Source organism: Neoarius graeffei, chromosome 16, assembly GCF_027579695.1.
Source record: "Neoarius graeffei isolate fNeoGra1 chromosome 16, fNeoGra1.pri, whole genome shotgun sequence".
In the NCBI taxonomy this organism is placed as follows: domain Eukaryota; kingdom Metazoa; phylum Chordata; class Actinopteri; order Siluriformes; family Ariidae; genus Neoarius; species Neoarius graeffei.
This window is the reverse complement of record NC_083584.1, coordinates 31,631,257-31,658,634: the sequence shown is the minus strand read 5'-3', so window position 1 is coordinate 31,658,634 and position 27,378 is coordinate 31,631,257. Positions and strand designations below refer to the sequence as shown.

The 27,378-nt window shown below is 49.1% G+C and overlaps 1 protein-coding gene across 2 annotated transcripts in view; it reads left to right on the top strand.

The window, feature by feature from the left end:
• Positions 1 to 27,378, top strand: part of elp2 (elongator acetyltransferase complex subunit 2) — a 98,075-nt gene that overhangs the window by 15,771 nt on the left and 54,926 nt on the right. For both annotated transcript variants that reach the window (XM_060942778.1, XM_060942779.1), the window contains exons 4-10: positions 73 to 214; positions 17,027 to 17,104; positions 17,338 to 17,402; positions 17,671 to 17,737; positions 21,277 to 21,420; positions 21,509 to 21,592; positions 25,558 to 25,658. In XM_060942778.1, the coding sequence (XP_060798761.1) occupies positions 73 to 214; positions 17,027 to 17,104; positions 17,338 to 17,402; positions 17,671 to 17,737; positions 21,277 to 21,420; positions 21,509 to 21,592; positions 25,558 to 25,658 (681 nt within the window). The remainder of the gene's footprint in view (positions 1 to 72; positions 215 to 17,026; positions 17,105 to 17,337; positions 17,403 to 17,670; positions 17,738 to 21,276; positions 21,421 to 21,508; positions 21,593 to 25,557; positions 25,659 to 27,378) is intronic.

Genomic DNA, 27,378 nt, shown 5'->3' with positions numbered 1-27,378 from the left:
GACAATATGCTGTGTGGCTACAAAAAGTTTTTGATAGATCATCTTTTGTTTTTTGACCATTGCTTGTTCTAGTTTGCTGCTTCTGCAGTGTGTTCAGGCCACTCGGGTCCTGTGTGTGCTGTCAACGCTGTAGCACTGCCTTCCTCTGACTCGCTGCTCGTCTCTGCATCATCAGACTCCACTGTTAAACTTTGGCTGTACAGCAGTGGAAAAGGTGAGTGCTTCTCTTTCTCACTCACTCTCACTCACACACACACACACACACACACACACACACACACACACACACACACACACACACACACACACACACACACAAATGTTCCAGTATGTAACATAAGCTTGAGTTTCCTGAGTTGTAAGTGTTTCAAGTCTGCCATCTACTGGTCGGTTTTTAGAAAGCCCCTTAAAGTGCATATCATGGGTAAATTCAGGAGCAAGATCAATGTAATTCTCCTATTTTATATTAAACTTTGGTCAAATATCTGTCACGTTCTGCATCCTCTGCAATTTTTTTACCTTGCGCAATACCAGAAAAATTCAGTTGAAATCAAGCCATTTGAGGCGAATTGGTCCGCCTCTGAAAAAACTTGGCGTTTGGATTTCCCGGCAAACGTTGATTTTCGTGACGTCGCGTGCGGGACGCCTCCCTCTGAATCCTACGTCAGCGCTGGTTTGTTTATGAGAAAACAACCTGGTGGTTTTCTGCAAATTTCTTCAACGTTATCGCGTAATTATTAAAATGGTTAACAGATGTATCGTAGGAGGGTGTAGCAACACCGATCTTGATGGGATTAGTACTCATCGTTTCCCAAAAGACCGGACAATGAGAGAGAAATGGGAGCGCTTGGTCTACACAGGCTGTGCACTGAAACCGTGCAAAGCTCGCGCAGCCTGCTGGCGCTTCTGCAGGTGACGTCACGAATCTGGCTCCAGACTACCTTGGGATTTTTCCAGACGCGTTTTATTTTATTTTTTTCTGCTGTAGACAGATGGCTTTGCGCAAAATTACCCTTCTGGATGAGTGTGTAAAGGGACATGCTTTCATATAAAAAAAAAAACAAAATTGGTCCAGAATATGCACTTTAAAATACACAAAACAGTTTGATCCTGAAGATGCCATTTAATAATCATTGACCCTGGTAGATTTAAGTCGGGCTGGCGATGTGACACAAATAGTATATCGCGATGCTTGAAGACTTTTGTATGATGCACAATATGCATCATGATGTACTGTATAATTAGCTAACAAATGACCAGCAAATCAAAAAAAAGAGCTGCATTAAACTATAAAAAGAACTGTTAAATTGAATTTGATACTTGCCTACAAAATTGTGACACTGAAAAGAATGAAAACAAAAGAAAAATGACATCAAATCAAATTGGGAAGCCGTGGCCTAATGGTTAGAGAAGTAGCTTTGGGACCAAAAGGTGGCTGGTTCCATTCCCTGGACCAGCAGGAATGGCTGAAGTGTCCTTGAGCAAAGCACCTAACCCCCAACTGCTCCTCAGGCTGCTCTGTATGTTGTGCATCACTCTGGATAAATGCCATTAATGCAATGTCATCTCAATCAGTGGCTTCCTTTCAGTTTATTTTAGTTTGTCAGTATTTTAAAATATTAAAATATTCTGAAAGTAAGTTTAAGAAATATTAATTGATCAGAAGAAGAGGCCTTTGTCATGTGCACACTCAAGCACAGTGAAAGTCGTCCTCTGTATTTAACCCATCTGAAGCAGTGAGCGCGCGCACACATACCCAGAGCAGTGGGCAGCTAAGCTACAGCTCCCGGGGAGTAGTTGGGGGTTAGGTGCCTTTCTCAAGGGCATTTCAGCCCAAGGCCGCCCCCATTTTTAACCTAACCACATCGAAGGCTATAAAAGGTATCAGATCACGTACTGATTGACTGACAGGTTCTCCCCCTCTGACGTGAACAGTGCTAGTGCTAGAAAAGTGTGTAGGAGTGACCGAGCAGAGGTTCCACTGTGCTTTTGTTTTTAAGCAGGACTCAGACTTGTTGCTTGGTGCATTTTGTAGATATTTATAGTGCCTGGTTCTTGTAGAATGAGGCAAAGATGAGGCGTAATTACAAAGATAACTCCTCCTGAAATGGTGTAAGGTGGTTTAAAATTGTATAAAATGAGCTTTACTGTGGTCTGTTTAGTGTTGAGGGCTTTGCGGTGATGCTCAGCAGGATCAGCTTAATTGTGTTGTATTTTTCTGTTTATAACGTTGAGATTTAGTTATTGCCAGAAACTGTAGTCTTGGTTCTATTTCGTTTCTACTGACCGCCAGAGGCGGTGCTTTCAGCACATGGATATCCATCACACGAACGTGCAGGTCGAGTAATAGTAACAACAAAGTCACGTGTGACCTGGGTGACGTCACCCCGTGACCCCGGCATAAAAGACCGGTAAACCCAGGAAGTGACCTCTTACATCTTCTCGCGTTTGCAGGTTGCGAGTTGGATTGAAATTTGGACAAAGCGCTGTGGTAGTTTCGTTACCCGTAGGGTTGGGGCTGTGCTTATGCACCCTCCAAGAAACTGCGCTAAGTCCACCAACTCTTTTCTTCTTGTCGTTATATTGATTTATTACTCCGTAAGCTGAGCGCTCTCGCTCGGTGGAGTTAGCTGATTAGCCCTCCGGGGCGGTGTCCTCACCGCTGGAGGCCGGCTTGTTTTCGCTTCAGGTAAGCGGGTTTCATTATTTAAATTAAAGCGGCGTTCCTCTCGCCGCTGTTTATCAGTTCTGCGGCGCTCGGCGCCTATCCTTGTTAATATTATTAACCACCTTGTTTTGTGTAGTCTCGCCGCCGGCCTGTTCACAGGCCGGCTGTCTTGTGTGTTGTATTCGTATTGATTTATTACTCCGTTAAGCTGAGCGCTCTCGCTCGGTGGAGTTAGCTGATTAGTCCTCCGGGGCGGTGTCCTCGCCGCTGGAGGCCGGCTTGTCTTCATTCAGGTAAGCGGTTTTCATTCATTTAATTTTAAGCGGTGGTTCTCGCCGCTGTTTATCAGTTCTGTGGCGCACTGCGCCTATCTTTGTTAATATTATTAACCGCCTTATTTTGTGTAGCCTTGTCTCCGGCCTGCTCACAGGCCGGCGGTCTTGTGTTGTATTGTTTGTTACTCCGTTAAGCTGAGCGCTCTCGCTCGGCGGAGTTAGCTGATTAGTCCTCCGGGGCGGTGTCCTCGCCGCTGGAGGCTGGCTTGTCCTCATTCAGGTAAGCGGTTTTCATTTATTTAATTTAAAGCGGTGTTTCTCGCCGCTGTTTATCAGTTCTGTGGCGCACTGCGCCTATCTTTGTTAATATTATTAACCGCCTTATTTTGTATAGCCTTGTCTCCGGCCTGCTCACAGGCCGGCGGTCTTGTGTTGTATTGTTTGTTACTCCGTTAAGCTGAGCGCTCTCGCTCGGTGGAGTTAGCTGATTAGTCCTCCGGGGCGGTGTCCTCGCCGCTGGAGGCTGGCTTGTCCTCATTCAGGTAAGCGGTTTTCATTCATCTAAATTAAAACGGTGTTTCTCGCCGCTGCTTATCAGTGCTGTGGCGCACGGCGCCTATCCTTGTTAATATTCCCGACCACGGGTGTGTTCGCCCGGTCGTTTTTCATTACCGCCTGATTGTTTATTTTGGGCTGCTTACTTGGGGTGTTCTCGCCCTATTTTTTAAGTTCCCTTCTGCCAGCCAGGCGTCATGGACCTCTTCTCTCGCTGCGCCAACTGCCGGTCCCCCTCGAACCGGAGGACGGCCACCGCGAGTGCCCCTCATGCCTGGGTATTGATCACCTGCGGCAGGGGCTGACGGACATGGCCTGCGCAGACTGCATGTGCCTGAGCATCCAGCCAACGCTGAGGGCTGCATTGGCCCGTCTGGGGTTGGACACGCCCCGGTGGCCCAGCATCAGAGCGCTTTCTTCAGAGGTCCCACATAGCCTTCCTCGTTGTCTGTTCCGCCCTCGGCCTCATACATCGAGGAGTTACAGAGGTGTTGGGCGGACCCTAGATGCCTTCCCACCTCCCTAGTGACTGCAGGGCCCTGGCGGCAATGCAGGACACCCCTACCTATGGCCTCCTGCAGATGCCCAACATTGAGAAGCGGCTTTCATTCATTTAAATTAAAGCGGTGTTTCTCACCGCTGTTTATCAGTTCTGTGGCGCACAGTGCCTATCCTTGTTAATATTATCAACCGCTTGTTTCGTGTAGTCTTGTCTCCGGCCTGCTCACGGGCCGGCTGTCTTGTGTGTTATATTCGTATTGGTTGTTACTCCGTTAAGCTGAGCGCTCTCGCTCGGTGGAGTTAGCTGACTAGCCCTCCGAGGCGTGTCCTCGCTGCTGGAGGCCGGTTTGTTGTCGCTCAGGTAAGCGGTCTTCATTCATTTAAATTAAAGCGGTGTTTCTCGCCGCTGTTTATCAGTTCGGTAGCGCACGGCGCCATCCTTGTTAATATTTCCGACCACGGGTGTGTTCGCCCGGTCGTTTATTTCTTATTTCCGTCTGATAGTTTATTTTGGGCTACTTACTTGGAGCGTTCTCGCCCTATTTAAGTTCCCTTCTGCCAGCCAGGTGTCATGGACCCCCAGACGCTGGAGGGGACGAGCGCGGCATCACGGGAGCTGTGTGACGCGGCTCCAGGCCTTTGCCTACTCGTCGCGGGAACTGGGCCGGCTGATGTCGTATCTCACCCTCGGCCGCCAGCAGATATGGCGGGCACAGTCCCCTCTGGCCGAGCCCGACCGGCGTGTGCTGCACTCTCTCCCTGTTGTCCCCGGGGAGCCGTTTGGCGAAGCCACTCAGCAAGCCCTGGATCGGAGTGCCCAGGTCATCTAGGCGTAACAGCAGTTCGCTGGCCCCCGCCAGGCCCACCACCATGGCAATGCTGCCCAGTCCTTCAGGGGGCCCACACCGACTCTGTCTCGGCCACGCACCCGCCAGGAGACCAGACGGGTTGATGACTTTCGCCACCCCACCACCTCCCGGACCCGCGGTGCCGCCCCCTACACCCAGTCCACTCCTTGTCGCCCCCATGGTGACCGACGGGGGCGCTCTGGACGGCGCTGACATCAGCGCGCCGGCGGTCGGCCGCTTTTCCAGCGAACAGCTCCAAAGCTGGAGAGCGTTGACCCCTGGGTGCTGGTGACCCTCACCGAGGGTTACCGCATCCAGTTCTGCCGCCGTCCACCACGTTTCATGGGGTCAACACCACCGTGAGCCATCCGGGGAAGTCCCTCGTCCCCCGGCAGGAAATCGCCACCCTCCTGGAGAAAGGAGCAGTCTCTCCCGTCGACAGGCAGAGACAGCAAGGTGGGTTCTACTCCAGGTATTTTCTGGTTCCGAAGGACGGCGGTATCCGCCCGATCCTCGACCTGAGGTCCCTCAATTCCCACTTGAGGACCATGAGATTCCGCATGCTGCGTACAGTGGATGTCTTACACCACATCCAGGCGGGCGACTGGTTGTCACCTTGGCCTGAAAGACGCCTACTTCCATGTTCCCATTGTGCCACACCACAGGCAGTTCCTGCGGTTTGCCTTCGAGGGCCAGGCTTTCGAGTTCAATGTTCTGCCCTTTGGGATATCGCTGGCACCCCGTGTGTTCACCGGGTGTGCGGCAGCGGCATCGGCACTACTTCAGGCAAGGGGTTTGCGTGTCCTGCCCTACCTGGACGACTGGCTTGTCTGTTCACGGTCAGCAGCTCAGGCCCGCACCAACATCGCGACTGTGCTCTCGCATGTCGTAGAGCTGGGGCTCAGGGTGAATTACAAGAAGAGCTCGCTGGTGCCCAGCCGGGAGACGACTTTCTTGGGCGTGCACCTGGATTCGAGGTCGTTGATGGTAACTCCCTCCCAGACAAGGATCCACAACATCCGCCTACTGCTTGGCCGCTTCGGACGGGGTAGGTCACTCGCCCTGAAGACCTTTCAGCGCCTGCTGGGCATGCTTACGGCAGCCTCCTCTCTGGTCCCGCTGGGACTTCTGGACTTATGCCGCTTCAGAGGTGGTTCAACGGTCTCCACCTCCACCCGGTGCTGCACGGGCACAGCACATCAACGTGCTGGAGCTACGGGCTGTGTTCCTCGGCCTACAGCACTTCCTCCTAGGCCTGACCGGCAGACACGTTCTGGTGCGGACGGACAACGCTACGGTAGTGTACTACATCAACCACCAGGGAGGCACAAAGTCCCTCCAGTGCTTGGAAGTGGCTGGCCAACTTCTGCGGTGGGCCCATCGACATCTCTTGAGCCTGCGTGCCATGTACTTGCCAGGCACTGCCAACAGGGCAGCAGATCTGCTGTCCCGCCAGGACCCCGATCCCGGGGAATGGAGACTCAACCCAGCGGTGGTTCTCGCCATCTGGGAACATTTTGGCAGGGCAGAGGTGGACCTCTTTGCCTGCCGGGAGTCGACACACTGCCCTCTGTGGTTCAGCCTCCACGGCCCAGTCCCCTGGGCCAGGATGCGCTGGCGCATGCTTGGCCGAGGCAACTGCTGTATGCCTCCCCCCCCTCTGCTGCTGATCGTGCCAACCCTACACAGGGTTGCGATGGACCACCATGGGCTGCTGCTTGTCGCCCCCCCGGTGGCCGGGCAGAGTGTGGTTCCCAAGTTGCTGCAACTTCTGAACGGCGACCCCTGGTGCCTGCCAGTGAGGACTGACCTGCTATCACAGCTGGGAGGGCAGATCTGGCACCCGGATCCAGCCCGTCTGCAGCTCTGGGTATGGCCGCTGAAGGGCCGGACCCCCTGCGAGGTCCTTGTGAGCCGGCAGTGGTCAATACCATTGCAAGCTCTCGGGCACCCCCCACCAATGCCCTCTATGCCAACAGATGGAGGCTTTTCTCCAACTGGTGCTTAACTCGGGGGGAGGAGCCTACATGCTGCCCCCTGCCGACCATTTGACTGTTCCGCCAGTCTCTGCTTTTGATAAGGGTCTTACCCCTGCCACCATCAAGGTCTATGCAGCTGCCATCTCTGCTCAGCATGCCAGAGTTGGGGGAAGGACCGTGGGGTCCCACGCCTTGGTGGCACGTTTCTTGAAAGGTGCTCTCCGGTTGAGACCCCCCCCGACGGAGCCGGGTACCCACATGGGACCTTCATTGGTGCTGCAGGCTCTCTGCGACGCACCGTTCTGAGCCCCTGCTCATGGCAGACATTTCATGGCTCTCCCTGAAGACTGCTTTTCTTCTGGCTATTACATCGACGAGGCGCGTCGGGGAACTACACGCGCTGTCAGTCAGTGGGGAGTGCCTGCAGTGGCACTCCGGCGACAGTGGGGTCACCCTGTGGCCTAACCCCTCTTTCCTCCCAAAGACCCTCTCTGCTACCTTCGTCAACCAGCCCTTAGCCTTGCGGCGGTCGAGGCGGGCCATGGTGAGAGGTCGGAACTTTTGTGCCCAGTTCGCGCCCTCAGGGTGTACGTGTCGCGTACAGAGGGCTTCCGTAGGAGTGACGCCCTGTTTCTGTGCCACACAGGACCGTCGAGGGGTCTGGCGCTCTCTAAGCAGAGGCTATCCAAGTGGATAGGCGAGGCCATATTACATGCCTACAGGCACAGTGGCTTCCCGATTCCTCCGGCTGCCAGGGCGCACTCTGCACGGGGCATGGTAGCCTCATGGGCATCACTGAAGGGTGTGCCCCTTTCAGACATATGCAGCGCAGCCTCCTGGGCTTCCAGCTGCACCTTCACCAGGTTTTACCGTCTTAATGTCGTCCCACATAATCCTGTGGCGACGGCTGTCATTCCAGGCCCGTCGCAGCAGCACTGGGTACGGGTAGGCACTCCTCATGACCTGGTTGGTATTAGTCATCCATGTGCTGAAAGCACCGCCTCTGGCGGTCAGTAGAAACGAAATAGAACGAGGGTTATGTATATAACCGCGCTTCTATGAGTTTCGGATGACCGCCAGAGCTTGGCAGTCACTCGGAGTGTACACGAGAAGATTTGCCAAGAGGTCACTTCCTGGGTTTACCGGTCTTTTATGCCGGGGTCACGGGGTGACGTCACCCAGGTCACACGTGACTTTGTTGTTACTATTACTCGACCTGCACGTTCGTGTGATGGATATCCATGTGCTGAAAGCACCGCCTCTGGCGGTCATCCGAAACTCATAGAACCGCGGTTATATACATAACCCTCGTTTTCCAGTGTACTCATTTGTAAGTAATAAGTAGAATAAAAATGTGTTAAATAAACAAAATAAAACTTGCCTACCTTTTTACAAAGTTGCAGCTATTCCCACAATTAAAGTGCATATTCTGGACCAATTTCTTTTTTTTTTTTTTAATATGAAAGTATGTCCCTTTACACACATTTTGCACAAGGCCGTCTGTCTACAGCAGAAAAAAATAAAATAAGAAAACGCGTCTGGAAAAATCCCAAGGGAGTCTGGAGCCAGATTCGTGACGTCACCTGCGGAAGCGCCAGCAGGCTGCGCGAGCTTTGCACGGTTTCAGTGCACAGCCTGTGTAGACCAAGCGCTCCCATTTCTCTCTCATTGTCCGGTCTTTTGGGAAACGATGAGTACTAATCCCATCAAGATCGGTGTTGCTACACCGTCCTACAATACATCTGTGTGGCAGCGGGGGCGTGGTCAAGCGCCGGTCTGTGACAGGAGGGCGGAGTCAGGGAAGGTAAGTGGCAGAATCACTTCACCTGAGAGCAATTAACCTGTGTTTGTGTGTCTTCCCAGCAACCACGCCCTATGTAAGGAGAGAGAGAGCAGAGGAAGTGAGCTTTCTCCCGCACCAGACGACTTGTGTGTGTGTGTGTCAGGGTGACTGGGAGTGTGTGTGTTTGACTGAAAAGTAACACAATAAATAGTTTTTGGAACTCAGTTCTGTCCTGCCGTACTTCTGTGCTCCACCCACCTGCTCTGACCTTCTATAGTGGTGCCGAAACCCGGGAGATCTGGAGCACAGCAGCCTCACAGCCCCATGGCGTCCTCCCCGTTTGCTGAACTGGTCCACGCCCTTGCCACGGCCCAGCAAAGCCAGCACCAGGCGCTACTCACCCTCCGAAAGGAGCAAGAAGAGCGGTTCGAGGCCCTGGTGTTGGCCCAACAAGAAGATCGACAGGCGTTCCGGCACCTCCTCGCGTCGGCGGGGTCCACCAGCGCTCCTACCGTGGGCCCGTCTCCCCTCACTGTCACCAAGATGGGCCCGCAGGATGACCCCGGGGCGTTCATCACGCTCTTTGAGCAAGTCGCCGAAGCCTCGGGGTGGCCGATGGAGCAGCGCGCGGCGCGCCTCCTCCCCCTGCTCACGGGAGAAGCACAGCTGGCCGCGCTACAGCTCCCCGCCGACCGCCGGCTGGCCTACGCGGACCTCCGCCGGGCCGTCCTCCAGTGCGTGGGGCGCACTCCAGAACAGCAGCGCCAGCGCTTCCGCGCGCTGCGCTTGGAGGAAGTCGGCTGGCCGTTCGCGTTTGGCCAGCAGCTCCGGGACGCCTGCTAGCGGTGGCTGAGGGCCAACAACCGCGACGCCGAAGGAATCCTCGACCAGGTGGCGCTGGAACAGTTCGTCGCTCGCTTGCCAGCAGGAACTGCGGAGTGGGTCCGGTGCCACCGCCCGGCGTCGCTGGATCAGGCAGTCGAGCTGGCAGAGGACCATTTGGCGGCTGTCCCGGTGGCAGGACGGCAGAGGGCATCTTCTCTTCTCTCCTCTTCTCCTCTCTCTCTCTCTCTCTCTCTCCCCCTCCTCCTGTGTCCCGTCCTTGCCCCATTCCCCCACCGCGGGGGCCGGCCCCACCCCAGCCGGCCCGCCGCACCCGTGGTGCCCTCCCGTTTCTCCCTTCTGTGTCTGTCTCTCCCCCACCTCAGGTGAGTGAACCCCAGATCACTGGTGCAGAGGGAAAGCCCGGGCTGGTTGGCTGGCGCTGCGGGGAGCCGGGCCACCTTCAACAGCAGTGCACGACAATGGAAGTGGGCGCGGTGGTTCGGATCCCCGACGCGCCAGAGGCCGCCCTCGATCGGGCCGGAGCGTATCGCATACCGGTGAGTATCCAAGGGGCTACATATCAGGCGTTGGTGGATTCTGGTTGTAATCAGACCTCAATTCGCCAAAGCCTGGTTCAAAACGAGGCATTGGGGGGAGCACAAGGGGTGAGGGTGTTGTGTGTGCACGGGGATGTTCACCGCTACCCTTTGGTGTCGGTCCACATTATTTTCAGAGGGGAAAAATTTATAGTGAAGGCGGCGGTTAATCCTCGCCTTACCCACTCTTTAATTTTGGGGACTGATTGGCTGGGATTTCGGGGTTTAATGACGCGCCTAGTAGAGAGTGGGTCCTGCCAGTTGACAGGGGGAGGTCCCGGTGTCGCTTTGGCGGGAGCAGCTGTCACAGAGCCGTCTACGTCATCTCCGCGTCAGAGTGAGGAGCCGCCGGCCCCTCCTCTCTCTATTGGGGAATCCCTCGTGGATTTCCCATTAGAGCAGTCGCGAGACGAGACTCTGCGACATGCGTTTGACCAAGTGAGAGTAATCGATGGTCAAACGCTCCTGCCGAACGCCACCCCGTCCTTCCCCTACTTCGCGATTATGAAGGATAGATTATACCGAGTGACGCAGGACACGCAAACTAAAGAGCAAGTCACGCAGCTTTTGATCCCAAAGAGCCGCCGGGAATTGGTATTCCAGGCGGCTCACTTTAATCCCATGGCTGGACACTTAGGGCAGGATAAAACACTAGCCCGAATAATGGCCCGATTCTATTGGCCGGGGATTCGCAGCGATGTCCGTAGGTGGTGTATGGCATGCCGCGAATGCCAGTTAGTAAATCCAGCGGCCATTCCAAAAGCGCCTTTGCGCCCTCTACCGTTAATCGAGACCCCGTTTGAGAGAATTGGGATGGATCTCGTCGGGTCATTAGATCGGTCAGCACGAGGGTACCGCTTTATATTAGTTCTGGTGGACTATGCAACGCAATACCCGGAAGCAGTGCCTCTGCGCAATATCTCAGCACGCAGTATTGCAGAGGCACTCTTCCGTGTCATCTCCCGAGTTGGAATCCCGAAAGAGATTCTGACTGACCAAGCCACTACGTTTATGTCACGAACACTGCGCGAACTGTATGGGTTATTGGGGATTAAGCTGATCCGCACCAGCGTATATCACCCACAAACGGACGGTTTAGTGGAACGGTTCAACCGCACCCTCAAAAATATTATTAAGAAATTCGTAAGTGAGGACGCACGTAATTGGGATAAGTGGCTCGAACCCTTGCTGTTCTCAGTGCGAGAGGTCCCCCAAGCCTCCACGGGGTTCTCCCCGTTCGAATTATTATATGGGCGTAAGCCGCGCGGCATCCTGGACGTGCTGCGGGAAAATTGGGAGGAGGGACCTTCACAAAGTAAGAACGAAATTCAGTACGTTATGGACCTGCGCGCAAAACTCCACACGCTCACCCACCTAACTCAGGAGAATTTGTGGCAGGCCCAGGAACGGCAAGCCCGCCTGTACAACAAGGGTACGCGCCTTAGAGAGTTCACACCGGGAGATAAAGTACTCGTACTGTTGCCCACGTCGAGCTCCAAATTGATCGCCAAGTGGCAAGGGCCCTTTGAGGTCACACGGCGAGTCGGGGACGTCGACTATGTGGTGAGGCGAACAGACAGGGGTGGGGCGCTACAGATCTACCACCTCAATCTGCTGAAACTCTGGAACGAGGAGGTCCCCGTGGCATTGGTGTCGGTAGTTCCGGAGAAGGCGGAGCTGGGGCCGGAGGTTCAAAAAGGGACATTGGCATCACGTACCTCTCCGGTCCCCTGTGGAGACCACCTCTCCCCGGCCCAACTCACGGAGGTCGCCCAGTTGCAGGCCGAGTTTTCGGATGTGTTCTCGCCCCTGCCCGGTCGCACTAACCTCATAGAACACCACATAGAGACGCCCCCGGGGGTGGTAGTGCGTAGCCGCCCTTACAGGCTACCCAAACACAAAAAAAAAGGTGGTTCGGGAAGAACTTCAGGCCATGCTCGAAATGGGCATCGTCGAGGAGTCCCACAGTGACTGGAGCAGCCCGGTGGTCTTGGTTCCCAAGGCCGACGGCTTGGTCCGGTTCTGTGTGGACTATAGAAAAGTCAACGTGGTGTCTAAATTCGACGCGTACCCAATGCCTCGTATTGATGAGCTGCTCGATCGACTAGGCACGGCTCGCTTTTACTCGACACTGGATTTGACGAAGGGATATTGGCAGATCCCCTTGACTCCATTATCCCGGGAGAAAACGGCCTTTTCCACACCGTTCGGCTTACACCAGTTCGTCACACTTCCGTTTGGGCTGTTTGGGGCGCCCGCTACGTTTCAGTGGCTGATGGACAGGGTCTTCCGGCCCCACGCCACCTATGCGGCCGCGTATTTCGATGATATTATCATTTATAGTAATGACTGGCAGCGGCACCTGCAACACCTGAGGGCCATCCTTAGGTCGCTGAGGCGGGCGGGACTCACTGCCAACCCAAAGAAGTGTGCGATTGGGCGGGTGGAAGTACGGTATCTGGGCTTCCACTTGGGCAACGGGCAGGTGCGTCCCCAAATTAATAAGACAGCAGCGATTGCGGCCTGCCCGAGGCCCAAGACCAAAAAGGGGGTGAGACAGTTCCTGGGGCTGGCTGGCTACTATCGTAGATTTATAGCTAATTATTCGGACGTCACCAGCCCGCTGACTGACCTCACTAAAAAGGGGGCGCCAGATCCGGTCCAGTGGACGGAGCAGTGTCAGCGGGCTTTCTCTGAGGTAAAGGCTGCACTGTGTGGGGGGCCACTTTTACACTCCCCTGACTTCTCTCTCCCTTTTACGTTACAGACGGATGCGTCGGACAGAGGGCTGGGGGCCGTTTTGTCCCAGCAGGTGGGGGGGGAGGACCGCCCGGTCCTGTACATCAGTCGGAAGCTGTTAGTGCGTGAGGGGCTCTACAGCACGATTGAGAAGGAGTGCCTGGCGATCAAGTGGGCGGTCCTCGCCCTCCGTTACTACCTGCTGGGGCGCCCTTTCACCCTCTGTTCGGACCACGCGCCCCTCCAGTGGCTCCACCGCATGAAGGATGCCAACGCGCGGATCACCCGTTGGTATCTGGCACTCCAACCCTTCAACTTCAAGGTGGTCCACAGGCTGGGGGCGCAGATGGTCGTGGCGGACTTCCTCTCCCGTCAAGGGGGGGGAGTCGGCTGCAGGCCGGACGGGCGCCTGGCCTGAGTCGGGCGGTGGGGGTATTTGGCAGCGGGGGCGTGGTCAAGCGCCGGTCTGTGACAGGAGGGCGGAGTCAGGGAAGGTAAGTGGCAGAATCACTTCACCTGAGAGCAATTAACCTGTGTTTGTGTTAGGGATGTCCCGATCCGATCACGTGATCGGAAATCGGGCCCGATCACGTGGTTTCAGACTCGATCGGAATCGGGCATTACCTACCGATCAGGGATCGGATATATATCTATATAATATATTCTCATTTTTAACACATCAATAGCTATGCGTTGGCACAGAGTGAGATCAGACCTCTTGTCTCAACACAGCAACATCAACGCGTGCGGCATATCACTTTGTAGCGGAGACGCTATTGGTTATTGGCTGCCCGTTGCCGGCAAAGTTGAACACGGAAGCAGTTCGAAGCGGAAAGCAAAGCATGTCTGCGGTGTGGCAGTATTTCAAAGTTGATGACAGCATTGCCATAGCAAACTGTGAAATATGTAAAGCTGGAATTTCAAGGGGTGGACAGGAAAGGGCCGCATTTAATACAACAAACCTGATACGGCACCTGAAAAACAAACACCCGACACAATACAGCGAGTTTTTAGTGCTGTTGCAAACGTGTTGGATGACAAAAACAGGCTCAAACCTGAAAGGGTAGAAATGCTTGTTTTCATCAAGAAAAACGTTCATTTCCTTAATTGAAATTACTGTATACCACTGTGAGATGCGTTCTTAAAAGCAAATTACTGGCACTGTGGCAGTTTTTTTTTTAATTTGTTTACATTCCTGCCAGGTATTTTAAGGTTATGTTTTTAATTTATGTTATTTATTGTTCAAACTACCTCACGTAAGTGCTCTGTTTGCTAACGGAGTTGTTGGATGTTAAAATAAGGTGTTAAATAAAAAAATGAGGAACATCCTGGATCCGTTTCTTTCCTTGTCTTTATTATTTTTTATGGATTATAAGAAGTATCGGATCGGGACTCGGTATCGGCAGATACTCAAAATCAAATGATCGGTATCGGATCGGAGGGCAAAAAAACCTGATCGGGACATCCCTAGTTTGTGTGTCTTCCCAGCAACCACGCCCTATATAAGGAGAGAGAGAGCAGAGGAAGTGAGCTCTCTCCCGCACCAGACGACTTGTGTGTGTGTGTGTGTCTGGGTGACTGGGAGTGTGTGTGTGTGTGTGTGTGTGTGTTTGACTGAAAAGTAACACAATAAATAGTTTTTGGAACTCAGTTCTGTCCTGCCGTACTTCTGTGCTCCACCCACCTGCTCTGACCTTCTACAATCTGTTAACCATTTTAATAATTACGCGATAACGTTGAAGAAATTTGCAGAAAACCACCAGGTCGTTTTCTCATAAACAAACCAGCGCTGACGTAGGATTCAGAGGGAGGTGTTGATTTCAACGCATCTAACGTTAGTGCTGGATTGGAAAGCAACAAACCTAACGCGGTGTCACACTCTGCTCCCGCCTACACAAGACTGCACCATGTAATGAATAGGGAGAGGGGTGAAATATAAAGACTATCTATTCTAATAATTTTGCGGAAAATGGAAAACCAAATCAGAAGGTTGTTGTATTTGACAAAATTATTTTAAAAAATATAATTAGTTTAACTTACACATGGTAATAATGTTAATATTGTCCTCTGAGGGCCCTCTGTCAGTGCTGGGCCCTTAGGGCCAATTTATGCTGATAACCCAGTCCTCGCAGATGGCGTCTGCGTAGCCCCCCCTTCGCAGACGCTCTGCACGCACCTCCCAAAAATTGTGACCACCGCAGAAGCCTCGCAGACAGCGTCGCAGACAAGAGGGCTCTGATTGGTCCACTCTACATCCGCTGTACACGCACTTCCGCTTCCCTACTTTCCCGGTTTTTGTTTTCATGACCGGCATTTTTAAAAACACGAGCGAAGATGGAGCAGCACGAAGAGCGGTTGATCGAGGAAGTACGTACATCTATATGACTCCAGTTCTAGTCATTATAAATAACCGGAGGATAAACACTCCACTAACCACACCCACCAACTACTCCTAGCGATTTTGTGACTTCGCGCCCCCTTGCGTTGTGCCGGTGAATAACATCGCGCACGCCTATTACTCCCCGCTCAACGATAAATTACAACTGTCTGCGAAAAGCTATCTGCGAAAGCCTTGTCGCAAGAGCATGCAGAGGCCTTTAGAATTGTCCTAACCCCCCCCCCCCCCCCCATGGCACCCCTGTTGATGTCACTTTTACCACTTTTACCAAACATGGTCCGAAACGAAACGGCACCAAAAAAAAAAAATCTCAGTTGTGGGGGGGACCCCCACACACACACAACGCTGCAAAAGAAAGAAAATGCAGTTGGTGGTGAATTCTCTACAGGAGTTATATCTCATCGTGCAGCTAATTAGGGGAATGAATGAGACTTTATTTTCAGAAGGTTAATAACCAGTTATTAGCTCACACTAATCTGACACTGGGCCTTCTATCTGTCCGGACTTGGGACCGGCACCAAGTATACACTGTCTTGTACAGCCCTGGTGGCTGGGTATTTTTACCGAATCTGCATGTCTTTGGACTGTGGGGGAACCGGAGCACCCGAAGGAAACCCAGACTCCACACAGAAAGGCCCCTGTTGGCCGTGGGGTTCGAACCCGGAACCTTCTTGCTGTGAGGGGACAGTCCTAACCACTACACCACCGTACCGGGGAAATAAGGTGACAGGCTGTAAAGGAAATTGCAGCGCTTTTGAGGCAGAAATACAAGTAATTTGGATTATAGTGATGTTCTTGAGGATGACCTCGTTCCTGGGCACTATGTGTGAAGCAAGCAGAAAGGTTCCTTCCAAGTACCTGCATCAGTGAGGCACCATCTCATCTCATTATCTCTAGCCGCTTTATCCTTCTACAGGGTCGCAGGCAAGCTGGAGCCTATCCCAGCTGACTACGGGCAAAAGGCGGGGTACACCCTGGACAAGTCGCCAGGTCATCACAGGGCTGACACATAGACACAGACAACCATTCACACTCACATTCACACCTACGGTCAATTTAGAGCCACCAGTTAACCTAACCTGCATGTCTTTGGACTGTGGGGGAAACCGGAGCACCCGGAGGAAACCCACGCGGACACGGGGAGAACATGCAAACTCCGCACAGAAAGGCCCTCGCCGGCCCCGGGGCTCGAACCCAGGACCTTCTTGCTGTGAGGTGACAGCGCTAACCACTACACCACCGTGCCGCCCCAGTGAGGCACCAAATATTTGCTAATATCTATTTGGTTGGTAATAACACAAATGAGTGTGTTTTGGTTTTTGGCTCTGTGAGGAATGAATCTGAATGTTTTGACCGAATATGTGTCTCTGTTTTTGTTATTATGTGCCAGTTTGTGTTGACAGCAGCCACACAACACGGTAGAGAACATTTACATTTACACGTTTGCCAGATGCTTTTTCCAGAATGGCTTATAATTGAGCTGTGCAATTGTGGGTTTAGAACCAAACAGTCGCAGCCTGGCAGTTGTGCTGCTCTGATGTCGATAGACAAGTGAAGCAGATACACAAAATGGATTTTATTAACAGCTTGGTTTTGTATATTGGAAACATTTCGTACCAAAATTAGATTTTCAGAGACACTAATAAAGCCATGTGAAGTCGAACAAATAATCTATGCACGCATGGTGCTTAATATGCATGATGCATTCCCACGTTGAAGGTGAGACGGGGAAATCTGATTTCACATCTGAGGCCAGCTTTAATGCGTAATCAAAACTCATTTAACAGCCAGTCTTTTTAAAATGCGTTCCAGCTGTGCGAGTTCATTCTTATCCACTGTGTGTTTCTGACCTCCACTAGCTGAATGCCTCCAGACGTTATCTTTTGGGAGCGGCTTCATGATGGATGTCTGCTTAGCACTGTTGCCAGGCAGCAGAGGTAAGCTGGACATGCTGCCATGCATCACGTAGCTTTTCCCTCCATGCCATTTGTCTCCATTGCCCTGGTTTGACTGACTGTCCTGTTAAAATGGTTAGCTTTCTGATGGAGCCATTATGCAACCCTATAAAGCTGTATCTGCTATTCACCATGATGCATGTCCATTCTGTAGATGTAACCTTAAAATATGGATTCGTAACATAACTAGTTGTCATTTCTCATTGCTTGTTTAGTGCCCATTCTAGCATGTGGCGGAGATGACAGCAAAGTCCATTTGTTCGTGCAGATCAACGGACAGGTATGTAGGACTTCATATATAATATCTCGCATCAAATTTGTAATAAAACCTTGAATATTCTCATTTAAGGATCATAACTATTCATTACTTACCATTCAGAAAAGAGTACAGTGTACCGTTTCCTGGCAGTCCTGATGTCGTTTTAAGAAAGCTGTAGCTTCAGAATGCCTGTCTTCACCAAGAAAAGCGAGTCAGGGTTCACTACCCAGTTTTATTTAAGCTTCACTGGCTGTCTATGAAGTTGCTCCTGCACTTGCTTGTGCTTCAGTTTCAGAAAGTGCTCACACTTCAAGGCCATGAGGACTGGGTCCGTGGTGTGGAATGGGCAACAAAAGGTAAGAGTCTTTACCTCCGTTGCCTCAGATCCTGTTTGTGATTTTTATTTTTCCATCAAACCATTCATTTACACAAATTTCCACTTTCCCTAAATGTCGATAAGCAAGTGTCTGACGTTTGCTTCTTTTCTTACGAGCCTGGCGTTATCAGCTTATTATTCCATCCACATTCACTGGATATGAGCAATCGCGCACACTGATTGGCGACTCTACTACTAGGATATCAGCTCATATACCGTGAGGAGAGAAAAACAAAATGGCGGAGCATTTTGCTGAACTGACAGAGGGCGAAATAAAAACTCTACTCGAAAACAACCCCCCCAAACAAAAATAAATAAAATATCGAATGAAAATATTTGATGTTATGAATGTATCTTTTTTATTTTTCAAGTATTATTATTATTATTATAGCACTTTTCACAAATTGCTCCTGTCATTTTATTTTATTTTTTATTTATAAACTACGCCTTTAAAAGCAGCAGGGAGTCCTCAACAGAGCAGTAAGCTCCAATACCTGAGGTCCCACAAAATTAAGTAGTACAATAAATAATACATAATACAAATTGGACAAAAAGGTATAAACGGCCCGGGAGTACATACAAACTAGTGGCAGCACAAGCTGGTGCCGAGGGTGGAGATTGGCCAACATGTATGACATTTAATACACACAGATTTAAAAGTCTGTGGTCTGTCGATGTTAAAATAAAGCCTAGTTAAATTACTATAATATAAAAAAAAGGTCCTTCTTAAACTGTGAAAGTGATTGATTCCTATTCCTTAAGTGTGGGGGTAAAATGGTCCAGATTCTAGAGCCCTGAATATAAAAACTGGTCTGAAAAGTTACAGTATTAGCCTTGGGCATATTTAACATAGTTCCCCTGGACTGACCTAATTGCCTAGTAAACCTTCTAGGTACACTAATAGAAATATTAAGGTCTCATTTCGCCGGTTTGTTTACGTTCTAAGTGGAAATTATTTGGTCGGACGTTTTGTATGAAGGTTTTTATTTACTGAATTTGCAAAAAATAAAAATGATCTGTTTCTCAAAATCCAGTATGTGGATATAATTAAACGGTTATTCCACTCAATCTCATTGTACATGGCTTATAGTCGGCTATCGGCTCATGTACGAGTCGATTTCATGGAATAACTGTTAATAAACAATTAATTTCGTATAATACCAGGAATAGATCAAATTGCCAGCATGCGTTGTGTGTAATGATACAAATCCTTAGATTTCTCCTGCCACAGCTCATCTCATCTCATTATCTCTAGCCGCTTTATCCTTCTACAGGGTCGCAGGCAAGCTGGAGCCTATCCCAGCTGACTACGGGCGAAAGGCGGGGTACACCCTGGACAAGTCACCAGGTCATCACAGGGCCGACACATAGACACAGACAACCATTCACACTCACATTCACACCTACGGTCAATTTAGAGTCACCAGTTAACCTAACCTGCATGTCTTTGGACTGTGGGGGAAACCGGAGCACCCGGAGGAAACCCACGCGGACACGAGGAGAACATGCAAACTCCACACAGAAAGGCCCTCGCCAGCCACGGGGCTTGAACCCGGACCTTCTTGCTGTGAGGCGACAGCGCTAACCACTACACCACCGTGCCACCCCCCTGCCACAGCTAATCTTTCATATTACTAATTTGTGTGCCTCAAATACATTTAAAATATACTTCAGACAGGTAGTACGATATCGAAGCAAAACTATTTCAGACATTTGACTAGAACCTGATTAGATCAGTTCCAAAATCAAAGCAGTTCATCTACTGGTTACAGCGATGATTCTACATCAATCCTACAAACATTTAAGCACTCACTCTTGAGTATCACATTAACGAGAATATCGGATGGACGGAGGCACATTGTATTATATTTTGTAGTTTTCCTAGTTAGAATCCAGAAACCATGACTGTGAAACGCAAAATTATGCTTCTTTCTATTTTCACGCTCTACTGCATGGTGTTGCCAGATGGTAAAAATTAAATAGTCTTTGTTTTTAATGATGGGCAATACCAGAAAAGCTATGTGTAATAAGTCCCTGATGTGGGTGGAGTACAGAAGCATGGTAGGCGGGAGATGATATTCACACACGTTTATTTTCTCTTTCGTTTTGCTTTTCAGCTTCACACTCACTCGTTTTAGGACACCGCCACACACACACACACACACACACACACACACACACACACACACACACACACACACACAGTCGTTCTGGTCCGGGGCTCCCTTCTCTTTGCTGTCCCTCTCCTTTTCGATCCTCCACTGTCACTGCAACAAACACACACCACCACATTAATTGACAACAGCTGTATTGACTTTGTCACTCACCTTCCCCGGCCCCGCCCTCCATTCACAAACTGACGTTGGCCACGCCCCCGCTGCCACACTATGTTTACTATTTATTTGTGAAAATGGAGCCCTTTATTTTGCTATGACACACAATTGTTCAGTTACGTTACAAAAAAAATTAAATCACTATCTGTGGAAAAGAAACATTTCATTTTTTATCATCAAAAGTTTAGATGTAATGAGTCATTTGTAAAACTGTAAAATGTCATTGTTGCTGTATGGCAACAACATGCAAGCATGTAACTTAAGTTTGTCCATTCAACTGATAGGAATGTAATCGGCTTATATAAAACTAAGATACTCTAAGAATTATTTACAACTTTTGATAATATTTTGAAGTAAAAAAAAAATTATATTTGTGTTTGCGATTTTAGACATTTTGTAGTCTTATAGTGCCCTCCATGATTATTGGCACCCCTTGTAAAGGTTAGTAAAAAGGGTGAGAAGAAAAATAAATCCACCTTTTGTTGGAGATTTTTCTCATTTTTCAGTATGAGATGACACAACTTCACCAAAAGGTGGATCTTTTTCCTCGCTCTTTTTTTATTAATCTTTAAAAGGGGTGCCAATAATTGTGGCTAGCACTGTATAAGACATTGTAAATGTTTGACGGTTTGGAAATAAATTGTGAAATGTGGTCCAGATAATATCGTAATTGGAAAGGTGTCACTGTTTTATTACCAACCATCCATTATCCATAACCGCTTATCCTGTGCAGGGTCGCAGGCAAGCTGGAGCCTATCCCAGCTGACTACGGGCGAAAGGCGGGGTACACCCTGGACAAGTCGCCAGGTCATCACAGGGCTGACACATAGACACAGACAACCATTCACACTCACATTCACACCTACGCTCAATTTAGAGTCACCAGTTAACCTAACCTGCATGTCTTTGGACTGTGGGGGAAACCGGAGCACCCGGAGGAAACCCACGCGGACACGGGGAGAACATGCAAACTCCGCACAGAAAGGCCCTCGCCGGCCACGGGGCTCGAACCCGGGCCTTCTTGCTGTGAGGCAACAGCGCTAACCACTACACCACCGTGCCGCCTCAGTACTTTCTTTTTTCCAAATTGTTCTCAGCCTTGATAGTCGTCATAATTCATGAAGCAACTACAGGTTCCCTGCTTGGCTGCACTGATATACTGAATCGTGTGTGTGTGTGTTTACAGATGGGGAGTTACTTTTGGCCACTTGCTCTCAGGATTGTCTGATCCGAGTGTGGAGGCTGGTGGTTAAATCCGACACACACACACAGGAGCCTGCTGAAGGAATCCTCAGGATGAAGGAAGATGTGTTTGAGGTGAAGGGGGAAAGTGAGTCGTGCTGGTGTTCTCTCGGTGTTGATGTGATATTGCTGAATGCCATTTCACTGTGATTTAATCTGCTCTTTCTCTCCAACAGCGTATGCAGTGAGTCTTGAAACCGTATTAGCTGGCCATGAGAGCTGGGTGTATGGGATCCACTGGCAGCCATCTTTTTGCAAAGGTATTAGGAGAGATGTTTTACAGCTAATACTAATAGCCCCCAAGCATAACTACGTCATCTCTTGTTTAATGCAATGCATTGTGGGGGATAGCCGGGGTCGATAGTTGAGCGATATGACGGATGTCAGATTAATTTGACGTGAGAGCGATGTGAGAGGAGCGATTTTGCCGTGCCGTAGAAGACAATGAAATTGATGATTATTTAAAGGAGAACTGAAGGCAATTTTTTTAATCAAAATTCTCTCATTTTATTAAATATCGGAATGCATTTTTGATCGCTATTTTGTCACTGCTGTAGCAAGTTATGAGTGTTTTGAAATATGCTCTGTAATATATCAGTCCATATGTCAAAGCGATGGCCGTAAACAAGATTCGTTGAGCCCTGTGTGAGACTTCGTAGGACGGAAGTAAAACGTACAGCGGAAATCAAAGTGACCGACATCTGCCAACATTATCAAAAGACGCGCACGCCCTCTTTCGAATGCTGATGTAATCAAGCTGGAAGTTTTGTTTGTTTTGATGGCAATCAGGAAAGTTTGAAAAAAGTAGGCAGTAATCGTCATTTAAACTCGTTTTTGTGCAATATTTCATTTGGAAAACAGTTTTCAAAATGGCGGCACTGACACCTGGCTGACACGTGACGTTTCGAAGTCTCGCACAAGTCTTGTGAAGATCGCGCGGATAAGCGACGCCTGCCGTGGACCAAACGAACTACATTCAACATGGCTAAAAACCGAATAGGCCGATAAGTGTAATATTTAGTAATTGCAATTAGTTACCAGTACGAGTCATGATATAAGGTTACTCAAACCGAAAACGTAATTGAACAACACGTTAATTAAGAAATAAAGCAAGTTTAAAAACTACTTCAGTTCTCCTTTAAAGAGGTGGATAACATGTCGAGGGTTTACAGCAGGAAAATCGGAATCCAAATCAAGCTTGGTGAGAAGGTAAGAGTCGAGACCGAGTCTACCACACTGTACAACAACATCAAATCTCAGAATGTCTGATTTCTGAGGACGTATTTTTGAGCACCAGCTAAACTTTATTGAGAAATCTATCTGAATCTCGGGAATTGTCGCGGAGCAGCTCTCTCACCGGGGATTCATGGGTGAATAATGGTCCGAGTGATAAATGAGTGATTTAGTTAAATAAAACTTGATATCAGGAAACATTACAAAAGCAAAAAAAAAACCTTTGGAAACCCGCTGATCTGCCGTGTCATGTTCAGTATAAATGCATTTTCTTCAATAAACGCCGCTAGTGAGGTGCACTGAACATTATACACACCCAAAAGAGAACGCTTTGTGGTTTGGGAGTTTTATCGGTCCGACAGACTCGTTCAACTGACGAGTGCTTCGGCAGGTTGAGAGGCAAAGGCCGAAGAATGCTTCTGTGTTTTACAGGCTTTGGAATATCACTAGTTTCAGACGATGAACAGTGTCGATTTGTTATAATCTTCTATAACCGAAGGCCGTTCGGCAGACCATGGAAATATTGCTGGATCGCAGTTTAAGTACGGCTTTTTCCCACCAGAGAAATGTAAGCTACAAACATTTGTCCATTTCGATTCAATTCGAAAGTTTTCGTTGCAGATTAAACTTCTCCATTTCTTTCTTCTCGACTGGCAGCTGATAAAAACTCAACTGAGGTGTTCTTTTTGTTGTGGAGACACAGTAAGGCACACGGCAATTCACTTTAGGCCACATGGTTAAAACCGGTTAGACAGAACAATGTAGTGTTTAACAGAGGCAAAAGTAAACAGTACGGCGGAGCTGACCCCGGGTATCACCCATAATGCATTGCGGTAAACAAGCGATGATGTAGTTATGGGTTAGGGTAATTGCGGTTTCTATTTAAAGGAGATACGCAAGCCTTTATTTTTAAATACATTTCTGAGTGGATAGTATCTTCATCCTTGACTCTTGTATGCTGCATAAATGGGAATAAATTTTTTTTTTTGAGAGTTAAAATCAGCCACAAAGTTGGCATTGGAGCTGCCCCGCTGAGCCAGCCAGCCCTGAGTGCGTGAGGTCACTGCGGTCACCGGTTTTAAGGCCGAGGCCTTTGACAGCTATAGACCAAAGTCATATAAATAAAACTTTATGGTGAAAGTAAGAAATACCGTTACCGACTTGCTCAACTAAGACTGATTTGACTTCATTGATTGTGGGTTGACTCTCATTAAAACAGGATGGGTGTTATAACTTATGCAACATACATGTACATGCATGCATTTTCACTGATAAAACGTAAAAGGCTAATTAAATAATCAGATGAACTGAGACAATCACATTCTGAAGCAAATTAAATAATCTTATACCGCTAACTTAAACACACAATACAACTTGCATGTATTAATCTAAATGCAGGTAAACAACGAGTGTTTTTTTTTTTTTTAAATCCAAATGAGAGTCGCAGCTTGCTCATCTTTGTTCTCGCTTCTTGAAGGCCGATCTTGTGGCCGATTGTTTTAAAACAATCTGACTTTCAGTTGTTCGTTCAGTTCTCCGTTCATTTGCTTCTTCCACGCAAGGGTGAGATATTGCTGCTGAGGCAAGCATATCCAGCGGAGAAATCAGACGGCTGGTCCATTCATTCTCCATTTTCTCCATACTGAGTACTCCGCCATTACTGCTCGGCTCAGGCAATTACTAAAACCTGGGACAGGACGGGATGTCACCGGTTTTAGCAACAACCGCGGGGAGGTCACTGCCCGAGTGATATGTCCCGTCCCGTTCCGTCCCAGGTTTTAGCAACAACCCTCGGCTCTCACTCTGGGAGAACTGGTGCAAATGAACTTACTTTCCCTTTTCTTATTGTTTTAGTTTCCTTTAATTGTCGGTACTGCACCCTCTTTCAATACGGGCTTATAGCCAACGCTCCTCAACAGATCAGAGGTCTCGTACGAGTCTTCAGTAAAATGTGCAGAGCAGAGGAGAGACCACTTCATAGGCGCCCAATGTGCCTGTGAACTTCTCACAAAACACGTCCAAATCTTTGCAGTTTGAACATTCTTGGGCCATGAATGCAACGTAAATCCACCTTCTGTCGTGTTGCTGCATCCGCCAGCAACACATTTACGTGGCATGGCGATAAATTAGCTCAAAATAGAGGATCGGAGTTGCATGCCCCTTTTCCACCAAAGCAGTTCCAGGGCTGGTTCGGGGCCAGTGCTTAGTTTGGAACCGGGTTTTCTGTTTCCACTGACAAAGAACTGGCTCTGGGGCCAGAAAAACCGGTTCCAGGCTAGCACCAACTCTCTGCTGGGCCAGAGGAAAGAACCGCTTACGGGGGGGCGGAGTTGTTAAGACCGACAACAATAACAAGACCGCGAAAGATCGCCATTTTTAAGTGACGAGAAGCAGCAGCTGTACAAACGCAAAGTCATCCATTATTATTATTATTGTTGTTGTTGCTGCTGCTGCTGCTTCTTCTGTGTTGTTTTTGCTTCGATATTCGCGCCAAGGTTTATGCAAACGTAGCGACGTAACTGACGTATACAGCGACGTAATGACGTATACAATGACGTAACTGACGTATACAGTGACGTAATGACGTGTCTTCTCTTAGCACCGCGAGCTATGGAAAAGCAAACTGGTTCTCAGCTGGCTCGCAAGTTGAACGAGTTGTGAACCAGCACCAGCACTGGCCCCGAACCAGCCCTGGAACTGATTTGGTGGAAAAGGGGTAACACTCAGCTCCGTGTTTTAGTATAGCGGAAATGGCGATGAGACCGATAGCCTTCCTGCGGTGATGTCACAGATCTCAAGGTCATTCACTCATACCACTACCTATATAAATCACTTTAATCGTAAAAATGACTATATTAGATTTATTGTTAACTCTTAAAACTATTCCTATGCCATTCTTGAGGTTTTAGGCAATTATAAACAAAATGTGAGGCCATGGTTCTGCGTATATGCTTTAACGTCTTCGTTTTTTGCTGTTTGTCTCCCCCTGCAGGTGGCACAGTGGAACAGCCTCTGAGTCTGCTTTCTGCCTCTGTGGACAAGACCATGATCCTGTGGGGGCCAGAGGAGGTGTCTGGTGTATGGGTAGAGCAGGTCAGTTTACTGGAACATCGTTTTTGTTTCTGAATTGCTCCAGTTTCCAGACGTTCTTCTTGTCCTTTCACTAAGCTAATGCCTTGAATGACCCATCTTAAGATACGTCAGTGTCAGATGGATAGTCGTCAAGATATCATCATATATCATCATCAACCCTCTGTGTTAGGCTACGTTTACACTAGACCGTATCTGTCTCGTTTTCTTCGCGGATGCACTGTCCGTTTACATTAACCCCCCTGAAAAAGCGGGGAAACGGGAATCCGCCAGCGTCCACGTATTCAATCTAGATCGTATCAGCTCCGGTGCTGTGTAAACATTGAGAATACGCGAATACGCTGTGCTGAGCTCTAGCTGGCGTCTCATTGGACAACGTCACTGTGACATCCACCTTCCTGATTCGCTGGCGTTGGTCATGTGACGCGACTGCTGAAAAACGGCGCAGACTTCCGCCTTGTATCACCTTTCATTAAAGAGTATAAAAGTATGAAAATACTGCAAATACTGATGCAAATACTGCCCATTGTGTAGTTATGATTGTCTTTAGGCTTGCCATCCTTCCACTTGCAAGTAATAAGTGATATGCGCTGGGATCTCATACACAGCGGCTCAGTCCCGAATCGTGGCTTGTTCACTTCACTCGCGCGCTCTGTGAGCTGCGCAGGGCCGGAGTGCACACCCTCCAGAGGGCACTCGCTGTTCAGGGCGGAGTGATTTGGAGCGCAGGATGCCTGCGGAGCCGAGCGTATCCGCGTATTGGTGTTGCTGTGTGCACGGCTAACAGTTTTAGTGTAAACGCGAATCGTTTTAAGAACATTAATCTGATGATCCGCTGATTCGACGTAATGTAAACGTAGCCTTACTCATCCTGGGGTTTTAACTCTGGCTTGCTTTCATAATTAACCCTTTCCTGATTAATTACTGTTGAAGTGTCTCTGAAAAGTGTGTATGAGGGACTCTATTCTTTTCTGGCACTGTTTCAGACGGTGCTGCAGGACAGCTCTGACCCTATCACTGGGTCACTGTCCTGCGTTAGTCCCCTATTCATGTGTCCTCTGGCTATCCTCTTTGCCATTCATAGAGGTCTTTGAAGTGCACAGCAGATAGTGCAAATAGTGCGAGTATGTGGTAGGAGTGAAGACAGTTCATCTGCTGTGCTCCACCCGCTCGGTCTGCTGGAGAACAGCTGCCTGTTCTCGTCCTGTCTGAATGGAAGCTTCACAGCTGGACTAAAGGATGGAGGATTTTCCATCTGGCGAAGAGCTGATGACAGGTGATGTCTTTCTGAAGCAGAGTGGAAGAAAACGCTAGGGTTTTTTAATTTATTTATTTTTAAAACTGACGAGGGAGGTGCTGAGTGCACAGCCAGCATATAACACAAGAAGACAGTTCTCAGCTGCAAATTGGTTTTGTCTGTAATTGCTGTTAGTAAAACAGAAATGACATCAGAGGCTTAGGGTTGGTGTCATTTTGCTGCCATGACAGCTTGAGCAATTTGAGCGTTTTTTTTTTTTTTTTTTAAAGAAATGAACAGTGCAGGAACTACTGAAGATTACTGATGGAAAGAAATGTGTTCTGAGGAAGAGGAAGAACTGATGAAATGTTACAGACTGAATAGCAGCGATACCCTAACCAATCTTTGGTAACGTTTTCTCATAGCCAGTTTCTTTAAAATAATTATTTTCGAAGGTGCACATCTGACTGTGTAACAATTCAAATC